Genomic DNA, 21,748 nt, shown 5'->3' on the forward strand with positions numbered 1-21,748 from the left:
AAAACGGGGGACTGAAATTACCCCCACGAGCTTCTTCCATCCGTAGGTAAGGCATGCTTCGGACCCGGCCTTCATCCCAGCTTCAAGCACCTTCGATGCGAGTGAATTGCTCCTCTGCAGCCAGTGCCATTGCAGGCCGAGCAAGTCAGCACGTTGGAGCTCAGAAATGGAGATAAAAATCTCGAGAGGGGAAGAATGGAAGAGCCGTTGTGGCGACGAAGAGGATGGGGGCGGGGGGAGGAGAGAGAGACTGCTGGCGGTCTGGCTGGCTGGCCGGTAAAAGGCGAAAGCATGCGTGGGTTATCCGCGTGTACGGCGTGACTAATATTCGTGACCTATGCTCGTTTCCTCCGATTAGATCAAGCAGGATATAGGGTGGGGCGGTGGGCGCCCAGGTGACAATGGGCGCCTTAGTCCATCTCGCCCAGCTGACAGTCCCAAGACGACCTCCTCTGACGGAGAAGAGCTGATCAACAAGATCGAGGGGCGCAATAAATAGCAGAAGCTTCGGGCTCACTCACTCCAGCCTGCGAGAAGAGCAGAAAAAGAGACAGACGCACGCAGCCTTAAAAGCTCACTCCAAACCCCAATGCAACCCTTCTGAATCTCTCCCGCCCCTTCCTCCATCCAAGCGCTGAGCAACCGCTTCACCTGTCCTTAGACGCGCGCTCGCCACCTCCCACCGGTGGCAAACCCCGAGCAAGCCCCAAACCCACGGGTCCTGTCGCTGCCTCCGCTATTCTTCCCGCTCTCGCTCCCTGTCCCTGCCGCGCATCCGTCCGCCACCGCCGGGCCATGGAACCACTCCAGCTGAACCTGCAGGGCTACCAAAACGGGGACTTGCATCCCAGCTGCCTCTTCGATGTCCCGAGCGGTGGCCAGACGCAGAGAACGTCTCTGAAGTTCCAGCGTCTGGCGCTGGACAAGAAGAACCGCCGCGCTCTGGAAGAAGAAGAAGAACTGGAGCGACTCCCGGTTCTGGAGACCGCCTACGCCACCATCCTGCAGGGTTTGGGCGAGAACCCGGGGAGGCAAGGGCTGTTGCTGACGCCTCGGAGGGCGGCCAAAGCCATGCAGTTCCTCACCAAGGGTTACTATGAAACCGTCCAAGGTGAGTCGCTTCTTTTCAATCCATCGTAGGAAAGAGGGCTTCCAAGGGATTTCTCACTAGTCCTAATCTCCATTCCATCTCTACCAGGGGTGAAATCCAATTTTTTACTACCGGTTCTGTGGGTGTGGCTTGGTGGGTGTGGCTTGGTGGGTGTGGCAGGGGAAGGATATTGCAAAATCTCCATTCCCACCCCACTCTGGGGCCAGCCAGAGATGGAATTTGCTGGTTCTCTGAACTACTCAAAATTTCCGCTACCGGTTCTCCAGAACCTGTCAGAACCTGCTGGATTTCACCCCTGATCTCTACTCAAAATAGGGTTTGAGAGGGAGTTTTGAAGTGCCTTTTTCAGGCAGGATGAAGGCAAAGTGGTTTTAGCAGGATGGCTTCTAGAAGCACTCTTGGGAAAAGTTCAGGTAGAAATTGAGGCCAGCAGTTCTAGATCCCAGTCTCCCAAATCTTTTGACACAGATGTGAATTGTATGAAGTACAAAATGGAAAACCCACTATGCCGTGATTTGATATGGCATTTAAATAAACAACAGCCTGGTTAAGATTGATGCTTTCCTAATCCCACCCAGCAAAAATAAATGTATATAGTATAAACCAAATGGGTGCATCTCGTTTAGGAGAGTGGGCATAAGGTTCCAGCCAGTTTTTCTACTGAAACACAAAAATTACTTCACATGCCTTGAGGGATAGGTCTCTTCTTATTCAGAAGCCATACTATCATCAAAAGGTTTTAGTTCCTAGAAAAGTGGCTACGTTTGTGCATCCTTCTAAATCGTAATTTGCTTAAGCATGGTTTGCCGAATTGATCATATTTGGCTGGATTCATTCAAGTTTAACTCACAGAATCATCTATTGTAATGTCCTTCCTGTTAAAGACTACTTCAGCTTTAATTGCAATAATACTAGAGCAACCAACAGATTTAAACTTAATGTCAACTGCTTTAATCTAGATTGCAGAAAATATGACTTCTGTAACAGAATCATCAGTGCTTAGAATACTTTACCTGACTCTGTGGTCTCTTCTCATAATCCTAAAAGCTTTAACCAAAAACTTTCTACTATTGACCTCACCCCATTCCTAAGAGGACCATAAGGGGCGTGCATAAGCGCACAAACGTGCCTACCGTTCCTGTCCTATTGTTTTTCTTTTCTTCTTCCTATATATATATATGTGCTTATACCTCCTTATATTTACTCATATATGTGTTTATATACTATATAATCTTTTTTATATGATACCTACATATATTGTTGTGACAAAATAAATAAATAAATAAAATAAAGTAATAGACATACAAGCTGCATTATAACTTTGTGCAATTCTATAATTTTCTTCTATAATTTTCTATAATTTTGTAAACAACAAACTTAAAGACTCAAGATCTATCCCAACCCTAAAAGGACCTACCGGTAAAGAATGCAATGATGAAGGTGTTAAAGCAAATCTCTTTAACATATTCTTTGGCTCATGCTTTGTAAACAGCAATGGTTTATGCCCAACATTCCCTAGTCGTACCACTAATGACTACAACGATCTAACACAAATAGATTTCACAGAAGATAATGTTGAAAAGGCACTACGTAGACCTAAACCATCTCTATTTATGGGACGTGATGGACTATGTGCATACTTCTTAAAAAAGCTTTCCATTGTTATAGCAGAACCCCTAAGCATAATCTTTGAAAAATCTTTCAGGATTAGCTCCCTACCCAACCTATGATCACTAGCCATGGTCATCCCTATCTTCAAAAAGAGAGATCCCAGCCTAGTCGAAAATTAAAGACCAATCTCTTTATGCTACATCACCTGCAAAGTCATGGAATCAATCATCAACCAATCCATTACCCTCCGCCTAGAAACAAACAACCTACTTTCTAATAAACAACCTGGTTTCAGAAAAGAATTATCCTGTAATCAACTTCTACATTGCAAAAACATGTGGGCTACAAATCTTGATCAGGGCAAAGCAATAGATGCAATTTACATAGACTTCTGTAAAGCCTTTGAGTCAGTGGTACATGACAAACTACTTCTAAAACTAAAATCCTATGGCATCTCCAGACCCCTACATAATTGGATAACTGCATTCCTGTCAAACAGACAAGAAGTGGTTCAAAATAGGGAGCGCCCTATCAAATACTGCACCTGTTAATAGCAGTGTCCCCCAAGGAAGCGTTCTAGGACCAACACTCTTCATACTATACATAAATGACCTTTGTGATCATATTATAAGTAACTGCATTCTGTTCACCAATGATGTTAAACTATTTAACACTACCAACAATGCTGCTACCGTTCAAAAAGACCTTGACTTTGTGTTGGAATGGTCAAAAAATTGGCAACTCCAAATCTCAACCAACAAATGGTCTATCTTACACATTGGAAAAATGAATCAGAACACAAAATACAAGCTAAGTGGGCATGACCTTGTAGATGACCCTCACTCTGTCAAGGACCTTGGAGCACTCATATCAAATGATCTAAGTGCCAAAGCCCACTGTAACAACATTGCCAAAAAGGCATTAAGAGTTATAAACCTAATCTTACGTAGCTTCTTTGGTAATATTACACTACTAACTAGAGCATACAAAACATTTGCTAGACCAATTCTTGAATACAGCTCATCTGTCTGGAACCCGCATCTGCCTGGAACCCGGACATTAATACAATTGAGCGCGTCCAGAAATCTTTCACAAGAAGAGTCCTCCACTCCTCTGCTCGCAGCAAAATGCCTTATGCCACCAGACTTGAAATTTAGAAAATTTAGAACTATGCTGCCCTCAGTATGACCTAAGCGTAGCTCATAAAATCATCTGCCACAATGTCCTACCTGTCAATTACTACTTCCGCTTCAACCACAACAATACAGGAGCACACAATAGATGCAAACTTAAAGTGAACCACTCTAAACTTGATTGCAGAAAATATGACTTCAGTAACAAGAGTTGTTAATGCCTGGAATGCACTACCAGACTCTGTGGTCTCATCCCAAACCCCCAAAACTAACCTAAGACTGTCTACCGTTGACCTCACCCCATTCCTAAGAGGTCTGTAAGGGGCATGCATAAGAGCACCAGCGTGCCTACCGTCCCTGTCCTAATGTTCCCTTTAATTGTATTCACTTTATGTATTCAATTCGTGCTTGTACTTATATATATTATCTAATATGTACTCAACAAAATAAATAAATAAAAAATTTGTGAATCCAATTAATGTATTTAAGTGTGCAACATCAGTTTTTCTTGGTAAATGACTGTCTCACCAAAATGCTAGGAAAGTGATTGGAGACTTGAGTTTTAGTTGTACCTGAACTTTATCTGATCATTTATTTGGGTTGATTTGTACTTCCTGTTAACTCTGCATGAAAACTGGTCGTCAGTCTTATGAGAAGGCAGAATGGGCAACATCATCAGCTAACCCGTAGGTTGCTAGAGAAATGATCTCCCCTGAATTATCTTGCTTTCCATCAAAAAATCCCCTTTCTGCTGTTGTTGGAAAGAAACAAATCAGGGGTGGGGCGAAAGACATAGGAAAAAGAAAGACAGTAAAGATTATCTTTAATTACCAGAAAGCAGCAGTTCATATAGCCCAAATGTTCTTTCATGAAGTAGCTAGTTGAGACAATAAACTTTGTTCGGTCCTTGAGAAATAGTGTTACATCTTCTAATCAATTCTAACTCTGCTGTTTGGTGCTGAAATTATGATTCCTTTTCTCATTAATTTTTTTGCCTTGAGGTCAGCAGCAAAGTATCCCCAGAGGGTGAGAATTGCAGCATACACGTTGGTTTTTGAATATTGCCATTCTTGATGACATATTACAGCCATTCTTTTGTGTAGTTGGGTAGTTTGTTTGGTAGTTGTGTAGTTAGAAATTGGGTAGTTTGTCCAGTCAATAGCAGTGAGTTACAGATGATGGCATATATACCAGGTTGAAGGATGGACAGGTAAATGTGCCTCTGATGTTAGGGATACAGTTAATAATTGTAGTAATATTATCAGAGTAAGTAGTAGGCAGAGTTGAGATCTGGATTCACTGCAGCATTTGGTTTCTGCATCTTTAACAGGGTGAAATAGTCTTTTGCTACTGGTTAATAGCTGTTTTAAATCAGTAAGCAAATATATGGACCATAGCACGAATGGCTGAAGATCGTTTATGATGTACTTGAATGATTTTAGTGGGGACTTATAAATGATAGCAAGCTGTGTTCTGTAGTTTTCTGTTCTTGGCTGCCTTTTAGCACACGACTTCTTCAGAATCAGTATGGATCTGGTGATTTGTCATTTAAAGTTAATAAGATAGATATTGTAGCTTACATTATTAATTTTGTTAGATACAACTGAATAGAATTTTCCTGATGATTATATGCATGCGTAGTCTTCTTATAGGTCTTTTTGACAATAATTCAAAAGTCCAGGTTCAGTTTGATGATGGGTAAAAGTCATCAAACTTTGCCAGTGCCTCTTTTCCTTTATTTGTGGAACTTTCTTTATTACTTCATTATTAATCACTTCTAGACAGTTTACAGTCAAACTGCTGGCATACAATATATAATAAAATAATAAAGATAAAGCAGGGGTGAAATGTAAAATTTTTTACTACCGGTTCTGTGGGCACGGCTTGATGGGGGGGGAGTAATGTGACTGGGTGGGCGTGGCCAACTTTTTTTTTTACTTTTAAAAGCATTTTTTCTACAACCTCTTCAGCCGAAGAGCTTGTAGAAAAAATGCTTTGAAAGGATTCTGATGATCCCAGGTGAGTTGCCTGATCACCAGAACCCTTTAAAACAGGGGTAGTCAACCTTTTTATACCTACCGCCCACTTTTGTATCTCTGTTAGTAGTAACATTTTCTAACCGCCCACTGGTTCCACAGTAATGCACTGTGTATCGTCATCTGCGCATGCCTCTCACGCATCGTGGATTGGGTTTGGGGGGGGGCGCCGGCTACCAGTTCTGCTTGTCTGTTACAACTGGGTGGTGTGGGGGGAGATGTGCGAGCTATTCTGGGACGAGGTCTTTTGTTTGCAGTCGCACTATAGCGCCATTTAGTTTTACTTATGTAACGTGAACTAAACTTATGCGCAGGCGATACAAATAGTATATTTTCAGAAATTTAAATTGTCATGGGGAATTTTATGAAAACCTAATGAAAATGTTTTTAAACAATGCTATGAATTTTTTTTAAAAAGTCAATTAAATTAAAAAAAAAAGGAAAGTGCTTCAGTATCGGACAAAACCCCTACCACCCACCATGAAAGCTGGAACACCCACTAGTGGGCGGTAAGGACCAGTTGACTACCACTGCTTTAAAAGCATTTTTTTAACAGCCTTTTCGGCCAAAGAGCTTGTAAAAAAAATACTTTGAAAGGGTTCTGACAATCCCAGCTGAGCCGGGCGATCATCAGAGACTTTTTTTTTAACTTTTAAAAGCATTTTTGTGGATGAAGAAAAAATGCTTTTAAAAGTAAAAAAAAAAAACCTCTGATGATCGCGCGGCTCAGCTGGGCATGGAGGGGGGAAGGGGGGCAGGGATTTTTGCTACCGGTTCTCTGAACCATCCGCCGCCATCGCTACTAGATCAGGCGATCCGGTCTGAACCAGAAGCATTTCACCCCTGGTATAAAGAATAAATAATTCTAGTTATGCTGATCCAATATTAGGGTGCTGCATCTTTCTTACAACAGAATCTGTAACAGACCCCCACAAGAGGGGGTCACCCAAAGAGAATTCCCACTTGCATTCTTTCTTCTACCAAACATGCTAGTAAATGGGTTACCCTCACTTATCTTTTCATGCATATTCAGTTCTACCCAGAATAGCCAGACTCTGTCTTGAATTGCATTTGGAAATTAACTGATAGCCAGTGCATTTCCATAGTAATGTATTATACGATGGTAATGGGTCTGACTTGTAAGAACATAGGCCGTTGCATTTTGCACCATTTGAAGTTTCCAGGAGGCTTTCAAGGACAGTTTGTGTAGAGCAGATTACAGTACACCAGTTGAGAAATAGCATTAGCACCCAGGCCTATCTTTACTGCATTTTTTTCTATGAATGGCTGCATGGTACACCAGGTAGAGCTAGGCATGTTCCTCCTACCTCATGGCTTTTACTGCTCAGATGACTCACAGATTTCCATCTACTCTAGTTTATTTGCGCACTCTGGTTCATAGGTGTCGTGTCCCACACCTCCGCTGACGGCCGGGTCAGGGAAATCCGAATCAGGCGTGCCTCTGCAGCTCTGCCAAAGTCCTAGCAAAGTCCTCAGGGCAGGCAGGAGACCAGAAAGTGACTTCAGCAAGATATGTTTAGACTTTGCCTGACTCAGAGAATGCCAGAAAGCAGGTCCTTTATATAGGCCATGGGGTGTGGCTCCATGACTCAGCACTTATCCAGGCCTGCCCCTCCCTTCCTTCTGTTGCCTCCGCCTATCAAGTCTTCTGACGCGAGGGTCACTCCAGTCGGCAGCTGTTGGTAATAGACCTCCCTCAGGCTCACATGCTGTGGAGGAGGGGGAGGGGTCTAGTTGCTCCGTTTGCCTGGGCATGGAGCCAGAGCTGGGGGCTGGAGATACTTCCTCCTCTTCATCCTGTCTGGGCATGGAGCCAGGGCTGGGGCCGGGAGGCATACTAGAACATTCCTCCGTGTTCGGAAGCAGATAAGAAGACCCCAGCTGAGGTGAGATTGGACGAGACACAACAATAGGCTGCTTTATAGCCATTCTTCCCAGCCCTCATCTCTGTTAGATCTCTGTACAGAAATAAGCATTCTGGCAACAGAATATCTGAGTAGACATCTAGAAAATTGCCTTCTGAATTTGCTGGTGTATGTTTTAGTGGTGGATTTTTCTGATTTGTCAATGTGATAAACACTTTACAGGCTTACATTTCAACAAGAATGTCTTGCATGTAATGACCTAGAAAAACTGAAATATGGCCGATTTGATACATCTTGACTATTATCATATAAAATTATGTAATATCACTACCAAATCATGAATTTATATTTTGTTATTTTTTTCATTTCAAAACAGGAAACAACTTCAGTTATGTGACTTGCTATAAAACATGCCTCCTAACCAGTGGTGGGATTCTACCGGTTCTAGACGGTTCGGCCGAACCGTTTGTTAAATTGCCGGTTCGCCCCACCCCTTGCCCCTCCCCTCCCCACCATTACTTACCGGTGTCTGTCGGCGGCCACGTGGCGCTTGGATCGGGTGGGCTGCGAAGCCGCCGACTGAAGCAGGCCTCCATCCAGGTGTCTCTCAAGCCAGCGATTAAAGCGCCTCGCTGGCCACGTGGCCAGCGAGGCGCTTTAATCGCTGGCTAGAGAGACGCTTGTATGGTGGCCTCGCAGCCCACCCAATCCAAGCGCCACGCGGCCGCCGACAGACACCGGTAAGTAATGGTGGGGAGGGGCATCTTCATCCCAGCTTTTTCCATTCAATTTTCCCCCCACAATTTAGCAGCCACTTCCATTATCCTGACAAGCAGGGAGCTGCTGCAGCTTCTACACTCCACTAGGCTGTGAGCCCTCAGCACGGTAAACCCCCCCCACTCCTCTCTCCCCATAGCTTTCGGCGCCACCGGGCGCATGCACAGCCGCTCACACTCCCTCCTTCCCGCCGCCACCGATTCCCCGCCCCCTTTGCCTGTCAAGATGGGTTCGGCTTCGTCTCCTTACATGGTGGCCCTGGCCTCGGTGTGACGGGGATGAGCTGACTCGGTCATGACCCAGCCCGGAGAGACCCCGGCTTCAGGAAGGGAAGGGAAGGCCGGTGGTGGTGATGGGGGTGGGGGCGGGGGGAGGAGGGGGAGCCGGCACTGGCCTGAGGCGCGGCCTGCTAATTCTGCCTCGACCTGGGTGCAAAAGCGGGGCGTGGGAAGCGGAGAGGAATGCAGGCCGCAGAGGGAGCGAGGGAAGGGAGGGAGGGAGGGAGGGAGGAAGGAGGGGGTGGTGGGCATAGAAGGAGCGAAGCCCCTTGCATTCCTCCACCAGCGCTTCTTCCCTTCTCCGTGCCCATCCTGAACCAAGCCTTCCCTTTTCTTCTATCCTTCGTCGCCCCTCTCCTCGGCCCCCCTCCTTTCGAAGCCCCACTTTCGCTATTTCTCTCGCCCTCCTACCCAGCCCCTCGTCCTCCTGCCTCCCCCCACTTTTCCCATTCTCCCCACACCCCTTCTCCTTTGCCCAGCGGTGTCACTAGCTCCTTAGGCAGCATCCCTTTTTGCAACCACTTCTGGCCTCAGCCACCCATCACTCACTGTGGTCTCGTCTCCGTCCCCATCATAGCCCCCCCCCATCTTCTCCTGCATTTCTTTCCTTCCGTTCTTCCCAAACAGCTGGTGCTTCTGCTCCCTCCGGCAACATGAGTTTTCTTTCTTCTCCCTTCTTATCTTTGTTTCTTTTTAACCCCCCACGGTCTCTTGTCTCCGTCCCCATCGTAGCCTCTTCCCCTCTTCTCCTGCATTTCTTTCCCTCCGTTCTTCCCAAACAGCTGGTGCTTCTGCTCCCTCCGGCAACATGAGTTTTCTTTCTTCTCCCTTCTTATCTTTGTGTTGTGTCTCGTCCGATCTCACCACAGCCACGGCCTTCTTATCTGCTTCCAAACACGGAGGAATGTCCTAGTATGCCTCCCGGTCCCAGCCCTGGCTCCATGCCCAGACAGGATGAAGAGGAGGAAGTATCTCCAGCCCCCAGCTCTGGCTCCATGCCCAGGCAAACGGAGCAACTAGACCCCTTCCCCTCCTCCACAGCATGTGAGCCTGAGGGAAGTCAATTGCCAACAGCTCAGACTGGAGTGACCCTCACGTCAGAAGACTTGATAGACGGAGGCAACAGAAGGAAGGGAGGGGCAGGCCTGGATAAGTGCTGAGTCATGGAGCCACACCCCATGGCCTATATAAAGGACCTGCTTTCTGGTCTCCTGCCTGCCCTGAGGACTTTGCTAGGACTTTGGCAGAGCTGCAGAGGCACGCCTGATTCGGATTTCCCTGACCCGGCCGTCAGCGGAGGAGTGGGACACGACACTTTGTTTCTTCTTAACCTCCCCCCCCAACTATTTGATTCCTTGCTCATATTTCTCTCCCGCTAACACACACACCCTTTAGCTTTCTCCAGCTTGGAGTTGTAACTGGATGCAAGTAGAGTTTTTGGGGGGCTCAGAATGTGGCGTGAACCCAGCCGATTTATTGTTAAGAAACTGAGTTAACTTAGAGGCCAGGTATAAATTCAGCCACAACAATTGTGGAAGAACTGAGATGACTCTCTGGGCAGGTGTAATTGACAATTACTGTGATGCATTTTAAATAAAAAATTGTACATAACTGCTTGATTGGGAAAAAGTGTCATTTTATGAGACTCCACAACAGGATTCATATACAGGAAATTCTCAGGCAAGAAACGTTAGAATACCAGGGCAGGGCCAGCCTACCCTACCCCATTTGGAGAAAGAGTGATGGAGAGAAAGAGGGGGGCAGAAAATGATGAAGGAGAGAAAGAGAGATGAAGGATAGAACGGGGAGAAAGATGAAGGAGAGAAAGGGGGGAGAAAGATGGAGAGAAAGAGAAGGAGGGAGAAGGAGAGATTAAGGAGAGAAAGATTGAGAGAAAGAGGGGGAGAAAGAGGGAGAGAAAGAGGGAGGGAGAATGGATTTGTTCTGGTAATTGGTTTAACAAGCATGGCACTGAAAAAGTGACTTCTGACCGTTTTTCACACTTATGAACATTGCAGCAAACTGTCATTAGGGCAAAGAAGCTATGTTACATGACCACCTGGCCACGCCCAGCCGGTCACATGAAGCACCACAGTTGTGACATGAGTGACATGGCTATTAAAAATGCTGCAACAGGCATAAATCATGACCGGTCATAAGTGTGAGGACGGTTAAAAGTGTGACAACCTGTCAGAAATCACTTTTTTCAGTCCCCTGGGTAGTCCCTATGTGAATAGGGACTACTGAGAGGGCTGAAAAATGTGATTTCTGATAGGTGCTGACACCTTTGAACAGACCTCGCATTTATGACCATCTTCACATTTATGCCTGTTGCAGCATTCTTAACCGTGTCACTCATTTCACAACTGCTTCTCTTCACTACGGTTACAAGATAGGGTGCAAAACGTAAAATGTGAGGACAGTCGTAGGACTGGTCAAAAGTGCAAGGACAGGTCAAAAATAACTTTTTCAGCCCTCTGAGTAGTCCCTTGCACATAGGGACTACCCAGAGGGCTGAAAAAAGTGATTTCTGACAGGTTCTCGCACTTTTGACCAGTCCTCACACTTATGACCGGTCATCATTTAAGCCTGTTTGCAGCATTTTGTGCATAGGGACTTCTCAGAGGGCTGAAAAAGTTATTTTTGACCTGTCCTCACACTTTTGACCGGTCCTCACACCTATGACTGCACATTTTACATTTTGCGCCCTATCTTGTAACCGTGGTGAAGAGAAGCAATTGTGAAATGAGTGACATGGTTGCTAAAAATGCTGCAATGGGCATTAATGTGAGGATGGTCATAAGTGCGAGGACCGGTCAAAAGTGCGAGGACTGGTCAAAAATGACTTTTTTTAGCCCTCTGAGTAGTTTCTATGCCCATAGCCACGCCCACCCAGTCACATGATCAGCCAGCCACGCCCACCCAGTCACATGACCAGCTAGCCACACCCCAAAATAAGCCACACCCACAGAACCGGTTGTTAAAAAAATTGAATCCCACCACTGCTCCTAACTCAATACACAATTTCATTAAAAAAAACCCTACCAATATAGTGTTTTGTACATTTCTGTAATGTTTTTTAATGATAACTTTGCAAAAATGCAATTATTTCAACCTGCCCTCTGGAATGAGGTCCATCATGAGACCTAGATGGCTCCGATTCTGATATAATTCTAGAAAAAGGGTAGACCAAATTTGTCATTTGATTTATTTTCCACATTATAATTTTTAAATTCATCTTATGGCATTTATTTTGGTAGTGTGAACAATCCTGAACTGGAATGGAGTCAGGCAGTACCAAAGTGGAAATAAATAAAACACTTTTTGACTTGTACCACTTGCATACTTTGTCACGATCCTTAAAATTGGCCTTACTTACTGCTAATGCCAGTGCTGCAATAATGGAATTACAACAAATACATTAGAATTGCCTGTTCTGAAAAATGTAAAAAAAAATCTAAAGAATGTTAGTAGTTGTCTATTCATGAATTATTAAAAGCAAATACTCTGTACATTCTGCTTGCAGTAATCATACATATGCAAAACGTAAGAGGGGTAAACCAAGCCCAGTTTATTTGATCTCAAAACTGTAATGGCAAAGAAAAAACAAATTTCATTTAAGAGAACAATATTTCCAGTTTCATTGATAAATCAAATGGAGATTCCAATTAAGAATCCTGAAGAACCAAATAATTTGGCTAAAATAATTTAAAATTTTTAAATAGCCAGCCCTTATAATTACCTTAACTGCCAGGTAACATAACTTCATAGCAGTCCCTCAAATAAATATTAAAATTACTGGTGTCAATAGAAAAAATAAAAATCAGGGAACCAGGCCCAGAAAAGTATGGGAATTGTTTTCAAATTTTGCTGCACGTAGAACCAGATTGTGATGTCAGTTTATACTTTAACCAGACAGGGAATTGGGGGAAAATTGATAAAGCAAATAAGTCAGAAAAAAATAAAATATATATGTGAATTAAGTCCCCAAATAAAGTGTTGATATGGACAAGAAAAAATAGTTTCTAAAGAATCTAGCAAGTTGCTATAGAGCAGTTTATTTGTTTAGTTATTCTGCAGCAAAGGATAAAATTTAGATTGAGAAATCATGTTCTTCCATTTTTTTCTTTTCCAGAGATACTCAATGATGCTGTTTTTGATGAAGACCATGATGAGATGGTTATCGTAAAGGACATTGATATGTTTTCTCTTTGTGAACATCACATGGTTCCTTTTTTTGGCAAGGTAATGACAGTGGAAACATTGACTCATGTTGAATTCTTTGTCCATAATCTTGAACCATATAATCAGTGGAACAAATTTGTTGCTATTTGTATCATGCCTTGCAGAATAATTGAGTAATAATCCATTTTACTAATTTTCTACAGCAATATCAGCAACATTTTTTTTCAGATGAAATTAATAGGCTTCAGTTATATATTCAGTTTCTTCTTTGTTGTAATGCTGAGAAGTTTAATGTAGAGTACAACAGTAAAAGTGTATGGAAAACTGATTTCTAAGTTCAACTGAAAAAATACTCATAGCATGAAATCATGGATTGGCAGTCATGGATTGAATATTAATACATTAATGCATTTATTAATAATTCTTCATCTTCCTTTAATATCTGCAGGTACACATTGGATATTTACCAAGGAAAAAAGTAGTTGGATTAAGTAAACTTGCAAGGTATTTATTACTCTTTTTCTGAGTAATAGAGTAATAAATCATTATTCAATAAGGCAACAGTTAACAGATATTTTAGATTACGGTATGAATGTGTCCGATTTTCTTTATATGGAATAGCTATTAGATATAACAGTTGTTTGAAATATCCATAAAGGTAAATGGCTGTAGACACTGGGAAGGAATACTGTACATCACACAATACTTCATCACACACAATTATTTCATAGTTGAGCTATGAAATGCACTGTTACCGATGATAGATGACAGCCATGAGTTATAGAAAAAGATGTAGCTATCTTGAGGAATAACTGTCAGTTGATATTTGAGCACCCCTGTTCAACGAAGTTCCATTTCTCCTCTGAATTTGAAGAACTTGCACCTTTGAATTTGAAGACCTTGCCCAACTGTGCCCAGCTTTATTCCTTATCCATTTTCAAGCACTCATTCATTCAGGCAAATGCTTGAAGTGAGCTATAGTGCCATTATAGGGAATTTCAGGCATTGAAACTGCAGCTATCAGGTGGCAGGAGAAATATTGATGAGTTTTAACTCTGCACTCAGAAAACATGGTTGGATATATATTTCACACTGAGATATCATCGAGGTAAAAATAATTGTTGGCTATTACCTGAGATCAATTATAAACAAACTTAATCACTTTCTGATTTGCATTTCCATCAATGCCACCTCCCTCTCTCATTAATGCATCTTTTTTTCTCCTTTTTCCAGAATTGTTGAAATGTTTAGCAGAAGGCTCCAAGGTTAGTATTTTTTCTGGCACTGTGCTCTGCTTAATAAATTATTCAATTCATAAAGCAGGATGGGCTAAAGGCAGACCAGGACTCATTGATGGTTCTCTAGAAAAGATCATCAACTTTATCTGACCAGGAGAAAGGCTCCATTCTCCAATTAGCCTGTTTGGAGGGAAATCCAGAAGTTGATCTGTGTGCAAAGAAACTGAAAACTCAAGTTTTCATTCCAAAAACAAATAACTTAAGGCAGGACATAAACTTGTGCTAACCAAGGCAAAGGTTCCAGGGATTTTTAATTTTTGTATTGATTTCATTGCTTGTGTTTTATTATTGTTAGCCACCCAGATATATGTGCCACAGGATGAGAGATCCATATAAGTTTTTTAAATAATTATTTTTATTGAAAAACTCAAAATTTGTAATAGCAACTGAAATAGATGAGTTTTGTTTCCATTGACAGAATGTGCAAGAAGGAACTTCTCTCCCTTCCTTCACAGTTTTCTCTTTTATTGGATTAAAAATTCTTTTTGAAGGAATTTCGACCCAACTCAGTCCAGTGTGAACTATATGCCTTATCCTTAACAAACAATTTTGCTTTTACTTTGTCAATTCATTCTGATTAATATAATTTTTCATAAAGCACTAATTGATTTCTAGTCCAGGAGCGACTTACGAAACAGATTGCTTTAGCAATTACTGAGGTTCTGAAACCTGTTGGAGTGGCTGTGGTGATAGAAGCCTCGTAAGTTCATCATTCCATATTTGGTTTAGTTGAATTTGTAAGTCTTTCCCTCTGCTGTCAATTATTTATTCTCCTTTCCATTTCCTTTTCAGTACTATTGAAAAGTAATGCAATAGCACTTGCATTAGTGCTGTACATAGAAGTACAGGAATAGATATATATTTTCACTGTGTGTATCCAGTTTTGTCCAGTTTTGTGTCAAAGTGTCTAGCATGTTATTACCATGCAATCCAAATGTTCCGGAACTGCAAATCTCAACATTTTCACAATTGATCTTGCTTCATCTGGTGCTCCTTCATTGAAGGAAAACACTTTGAATAGGTTTCTATCATGGAAGCAAGAATATTGGGGCAATTATCCATTCTTTATTATTATATTTGATAATAAGAAAATATGTCACCTGAGAATGACTTCCATTGAACCCTGCCAAACTCAATTTTGTTTTTAAGTAGTCCTACATATGAACTGTAAAAGGATGTGGTGGCTCAGTGGCTAAGATGTTGAGCTTGTTGACTGAAAGGTCGGCAGTTCAGCAATTTGAATCCCTAGTGCTACATAACACGGTGAGCTCCCGTTACTTGTCCCAGCTTCTGCCAACCTAGCAGTTTGAAAGCAGGTAAAAAATGCAAGTAGAAAAATAGGGACCACCTTTGTTGGGAAGGTAACAGCATTCCATGTGCCTTTGGCGTTTAGTCATGCCAGCCACATAACCATGGAGACATCTTCGGACAGCACTGGCTCTTCAGCTTTGAAACGGAGATGAACACTGCCCCCTAGAGTTGGGAATGATTAGCACATATGTGCAAGGAGAACCTTTACCTTACCTATGAACTGTAGTGTCACCAAGATACTAGATTTCCTAGGATACGTGAATTTTTTTTAAATGAGGGATCGTTGATCGTTGATGCTCTCTGAGCTTGCTTGTTTTCTTACAGATGTTTCATTACCAAAGCTTGGTAACATCATCAGTGTTAGTCAGTGCTAGTTTGAATAATGTGCAAGAAAACAAGCAAGCTCGGAGATAATCAAGGACCCTTCATGTCAACCCTGAGCTACAAATATTCTCCTTTACTTTAAAAAAAATTATATTAGGAAGATTATTAAAATAAATGCATGCGTCTACATTCTGGGATAATGTAGTCCTAGAATTTATATTTAATTTTGCTATTGGTTTTATTATTATTTTTTAAATCAGACTTGTATGAAGGGTTTGAGGCTTGAATGCTGTTGGATTCACAGTGTTTGCTAATGTTCTAAAAATGCTTCTTTTTTACAGACACATGTGCATGATCATGAGGGGGGTTCAGAAAATGAACAGCACAACAGTCACTAGCACTATGCTAGGCATCCTCCAGGAAGATTCAAAAGCAAGGGAGGAGTTTCTTGCCTTGATCAAGAATTAAACAGCAGTAGCAGCTTGCGGATATATCAATGGTTTGGAGCATACACAATTGATGATTATAATTCTCTTATGCGAGCCATTGTTTTAGAAGCTGGGTAATTAAAAAAAAAGAGAGAATACAGAATTCATACTTGTATCACAGCTTTGTTCCCATTTTTGCATAACACCCTTAATAGCCTTCTGCAATTGGCTCCCTTGGGAATGGCAGTCCTAGCACTTCTGAGGTGTGTAAGTTTGAGGAAAGACACTCAAGAATTGTGTTGAAATATTACCCAAGCAAGCAGTGCAGATACCAATAAATTGGTTTCGTTCATATGGCAGCATATATAATGTGATCGCAGAGATCTCCTTGCATCTTTTGATATACAGTATGCAAATGAGAATAAAGTACAAGACCTATCCCGCTTCCCAAATGAAAACTATATAAGATCGGCTTTATCAGTCTGAAGCCAATCAGAGATACTAGACTTTAAATCCCATATTGTTTTAGGATTAAGAGAGTTAGTCCAAGCATCTGGAAGATACTAGGTAAAGGAAGGCTGGTTTTGGTACTCTCAGTTTGAAAATTTGGATGGTGAGGTTAGGGGAGACCTATGGTTCCAGTGATGTCATTCTCCCCATGGGGAGAAAAATAAATGATTGCAAAATAGTAAAACTAAAAAACATAAATCTCATGCAGGGCATTTCCCTGTTGTTATAATTCCTTAATTTTCACAGAGCTACCTCTAGCTTGCAATTATTGCTACTCCCTTTTTTAGAGAAAACCACAAGAATGTTGGTGTCCTAACAAGTTCCACTTTCTAAGGGATCAAGGACAAGATGTTTATTCTTGGCAGTTATAATCTAGAAAGAGGTATGGTATACTAAAGGCAAATTATTTTAAAGCCATCTAGTTAAAAAAGAAAATTATTATTTAGCATTTCGTGCAAAGAATGAAACTGATTAGGCAGGACCCAGTATTTCCCTGACTAAACAGAACCATATGTTAATATGGTGCCTTCCAAAACTATTAAAACAAAACAAAAGCAGCCAAATACCTATTAAAATGGGAGGGAAAAGCCTAGAACCTAAAATCTAAAATACTGATTTATTTCATGTGTGCTGCACAATATGTGGTTTGATTTTTTTGAATTAATTATGATTATGCCAAGTCTCAAAAAAAAGGGGGCTGAGTATTTAGATTGCTGAGACATCTATGCTAGGTAAAACGTTATCTATATTAGATGATCAGTCCATTTCCTCAATATGATAGAGCTGATTAAAAAAGGCCTTTGATTTAAGACCTTGATATAATGACTCCAAATATGAAAAAGAGAGTGGGACAAAAACATTTTTGTTGTACGTAAATCATCCCAAATGCAACATGTTCAGTGTAAACATCAGATATTAGGTTAGAAGCATTTTCTCTGTTCGAGACTGGAAAGGTGTTATAGTAGTATTTGCCTAGCTGGATAATAATCTGCCTTGAGTAAGGCAACTTCCTAGATACCAGCCTTCCTTATCTTGGTGACTTCAGGGATGAAATGCTACTGATTTGGGCCGGTTCTCCTGAACTGGTAGTAAAAATGCTACTGGTACACTGAACTGGTAGTAAAAAAATGTAAAAAAAAAGTTCTGATGATCAGCTGAGTGACACGATTGTCGGAGCTTTTTTTTTTAAGCATTTTTTTACTATTGGTTCTCTGGAACCGGTAGTTAAAAATATTTTAAAAAGTAAAAAAATAAATAAATTCTGATGATCATGCATCGCTCAGCTGATTGCTGGAACTTTTTTTAAAAAAACTTTTTAGGCATTTTTTTACTACTGGTTTGGATGAATAGGTAGTAAAAAATGCTTTAAAAAAGTAAAAAAATGCTCCGATGATCACAGCTGTGCTGTGCGATCGTCGGAGTCTTTTTTTTAACTTTTTTAAAGCCTTTTTTACTACCTATTTGTCTGAACCGATAGTAAAAAATGCTTTTAAAAAGTTTTTAAAAAGGTCCCCACAATCGTGCAGCACAGCTGATCACCCCCTCCCCCGCACTGTTCTACTTACCTTTCCAAGCCTCCTTTTGGTGCGCATTGTAAGTGCACGCAGCTCACATTTGGTGCTCACTGGACATGCGCGGCCAGCAAACCAGTAGTAAACCAGTTCAGATTTCACCACTGTACTGATTTCATCTACTATCAGCCTCATTGGTTAATACTGATGGGTGTTAGGGTCCAAGTTGTTATATATGTTCTTCCAATACTAAGCTGTTTCTATACTGATGGACAAGGCAGAACTTCGTTCCAATTCAAGGCAGCTGCATTACACTGTGATTTCTTTTCTTCAGAGTTCCACATATTTTGACCAACCTCTGCAATTAGCTATTATTTATAGTCTCCTCTGCATGAAGATTTTAAGGGTAGGCTTGTTCTGGAACTTCAGACCATGCGTTGGTTCTAGGTTTAATGTTCCAGTTTAGAGGCCTGGCTTGTGGAAAAGGGGTGTATGGGAATCTAAATAAATGTATAATTTGTCAAATGAGAGATTGGTCATTTATAGTGGCATACATATTTCCCTTATTGATGTCAAAAGAATACATCTGCCTTTCATGAAGGTTTTTTTTTTAAATTAGCATCTTAAACTACTGATTTAGGATTAAGAAACCTTGGGAATTACAGGAGGAGAAGGATGTTAAGAATTGTAGAAAGAATGAATGACTTCAGCACATTTAAAAAATTCTTTTGAATCTACCAAGATATATTTTGAGTTACACTGCATTGTCAGTTCAAACCTAGGTCACTCTAAGTCACCCATACATTCAACCAAGTGAAATTCAACTTTTAAAATGTTGTAGAGCTACAGTGTTTATGTTAGGAATGTAAGAATCAGATTGAATCAGATTTAAAAAATTGTCTTGGCTAACTTTTCTTTCCCTTAGTAGCCATCCAAATACCCTGTTTTCTCCAAAATAAGACATCCCCTGATAATAAGCCCAATCGGGCTTTTGAGTGCATGGGAATAAGGCCAAGCGCTTATTTCAGGGTTCAAAAAAATATAAGACAGGGTCTTATTTTCGGGGAAACACGGTATATCTGTAGAGGCCATCAGCGGAACATGAATGCAATAGCATCCTCTCACGTTATTGAACAAGTGTTGGGAAGGATGTTCCTTCATGGTTGAAACTAAGATATCTGCTATGCTGCTGTGCTCAGCCAGAATGACTAATGGTTAGCAGTCCTGGGCATTTTTAATCTAGGGGATAAATTTGGGAAGCAGATTGTGCTAGTTATTATAGTCTTATGCTGAGAACAGGCGGAAGGAAACTTGTCATAGTGTATATCTTAGAAGACACAGAGGTGCTCTAAGACGTATTGGAGAGTGCTGAATATCGATTTTTGGTTTGAAAAGTTTTCAACTGCAGTTACTTTTTGCATAATGGCATTTAAAAAAGTAACAGTAGGAACAAAAAATAGTAAGGATTTTTGCTACCCCCATTTTGACCTTTGGATCTTTGTAGCTATAAAGTACTGTAAACATTACTGTATTATCCTCAGAAAAACTGTTACAACTTGAGATGTGCCTTATAGACTCCAATAACTTGAAGATGCAAAAAAATATTGATATTTCTTAAATGCAAAACTGTGTTGTCTGTAGGAAGTGGAGGGCTCTCAATATATAATTATATTTTTACAATTTACTCACTCGAGGGAAAAAGGGCTACTTGAGTGTCTGCCTGCATAGCCACATACCGGGAACTGCATATGTTAGCAGCAGAAAACTTGTCCTATTCATAAATGTGAGGCCCTCTCTTTTTTCTGTTAGCTACCAAGTTCTTTAAAATAATTTTATTAATATGATTGCGTCAAAGCAGAGCTATAATGCACATAACTAGTTTATTTAGATCATCATATTCTGCATGTATAAAATGTTTGTAATACAAAACTTATTTTACATTTCTGCTTGATTTGTCATCTTTAAAAGTATAGTTTATTAAGCAGTGCCATTGTATTCAAATGATAAAAAAAATCTCGTCACATATTGCTGTGTTTCCCTGACTCTTATTTTTAGCTGTATTATATTATTACTACGTTAAATCAGCATACGATCAAATCAGTTAAGTGCAATTTTATTGCAGGATGTTTCTGTACAATTTGTACAGACTAAACAAATTAGTCTGCAAAGAAGCCTCTGAATCACCAGACCATGGCAGATGGCAGATAGAACCTGGGTATCACCTTGCACCTGTAATATTTCCTTTCTGAATCTTAAATGAATAATTTAATTATTTTATTAAGTGTTTTTAAAATCCAGCAGAATAATGTGCATTATGTCCTTCTCCCTTTCAATCTCAGAACAACCTATAAAGTTATATCTGAATGAGGACATAACTGCCCATTACCAAACCATCTCTCCACTCTGACCATTAGATTGCACTATTGTTATTCCTCTTCCCAATTTATATTAAAATTGCTTCCTCAAGCCAGCAATGCAAATATTAAAAACTTAACATATCCTGTTATTACAGTAAACGTTATTTGCAGTGAATCTAAAATTGTATTACACAAACAGGAATATGGTTTTGAAATATAGCATATCCTGGACGAAGGTTGTTTTGTCTTGGAAAATGAAATGAACGATTGCAAATTATGCATATAAAGTATAGTAATTTGCGTTTCTTCATAGAATGTTTACTAACAATGAGGAAACTGTGATATTTTAAAAATGTAAATGCTGGAAGAAAAATAGTGAGCAGTATGTGATCTCTTGTGAGAAATGTTTGTCTAAAGCAGTGGTTCTCAACCTGTGGACTGCAAACCCCTGGGGCTCTGCGATGTCACAGGTGGTCCTCAAAGGCTGGCTGAAATGTTATGATTTAAGTTTTGGGCCCCCAAAATATTAAGTTGCCCACAAAAGGTATTTAAAGAGGGTGGGGAAGAAAAGGTTGAGAACTACTGGTCTAAAGAAATAAACACAATAGCATTTGGACATGCTTTCATTCCTTTTTATATGGAAGCAAAACCTGGATGTGTCATGTCAATATCAAATAAGCTGAATAGAATGAGAAAGGAATAGGTAAGAGGGATATGTTGTAAAACAAAAAGTGACAGAATGTGAACTGAATATGAAAGATGTATTAGTATGAGATGCTTTCACCATAAGGGGATTTAATAAGGATTAAATTACAAAACAAATTAATAAAACTGCATAGGTCAAGAGGAAAGGGAAAATAAGACAATTTTGGTTGGATGGAGTTGATAAGATCCTGTAAAGGAGGTGAGAAGTTCAAAGGCAATAAGATACGAAATGGAAAAATTAGTATTGTAAAAGCAAGAATTGTTACCAAGAATGGAAGAGCCTGGAG

The 21,748-nt window shown here is 40.8% G+C and overlaps 1 protein-coding gene across 1 annotated transcript; it reads left to right on the plus strand.

Annotated features, from left to right (window-relative positions):
• The first annotated feature begins 328 nt into the window (after positions 1-328).
• On the plus strand, positions 329-20,424 carry LOC131189205 (GTP cyclohydrolase 1-like). Its single transcript, XM_058165195.1, has 6 exons — positions 329-1,111; positions 12,968-13,077; positions 13,466-13,521; positions 14,251-14,282; positions 14,931-15,015; positions 16,292-20,424. The coding sequence occupies exons 1-6, from the start codon at positions 796-798 to the stop codon at positions 16,416-16,418; spliced, it is 726 nt and encodes a 241-aa protein (XP_058021178.1). The 5' UTR covers positions 329-795; the 3' UTR covers positions 16,419-20,424.
• Positions 20,425-21,748: the final 1,324 nt, after the last annotated feature.

This window comes from Ahaetulla prasina, chromosome 1, assembly GCF_028640845.1.
Source record: "Ahaetulla prasina isolate Xishuangbanna chromosome 1, ASM2864084v1, whole genome shotgun sequence".
In the NCBI taxonomy this organism is placed as follows: Eukaryota; Metazoa; Chordata; class Lepidosauria; order Squamata; family Colubridae; genus Ahaetulla; species Ahaetulla prasina.

Excerpts from the sequence above, each read along its gene's own strand:
- LOC131189205 (XM_058165195.1), top strand. The coding sequence starts at position 796 with ATGGAACCACTCCAGCTGAACCTGCAGGGCTACCAAAACGGGGACTTG. Across the intron at positions 1,112-12,967 it reads TTACTATGAAACCGTCCAAG|AGATACTCAATGATGCTGTT; the intron begins GTGAGTCGCTTC and ends TTTCTTTTCCAG. Across the intron at positions 15,016-16,291 it reads GCTGTGGTGATAGAAGCCTC|ACACATGTGCATGATCATGA; the intron begins GTAAGTTCATCA and ends TCTTTTTTACAG.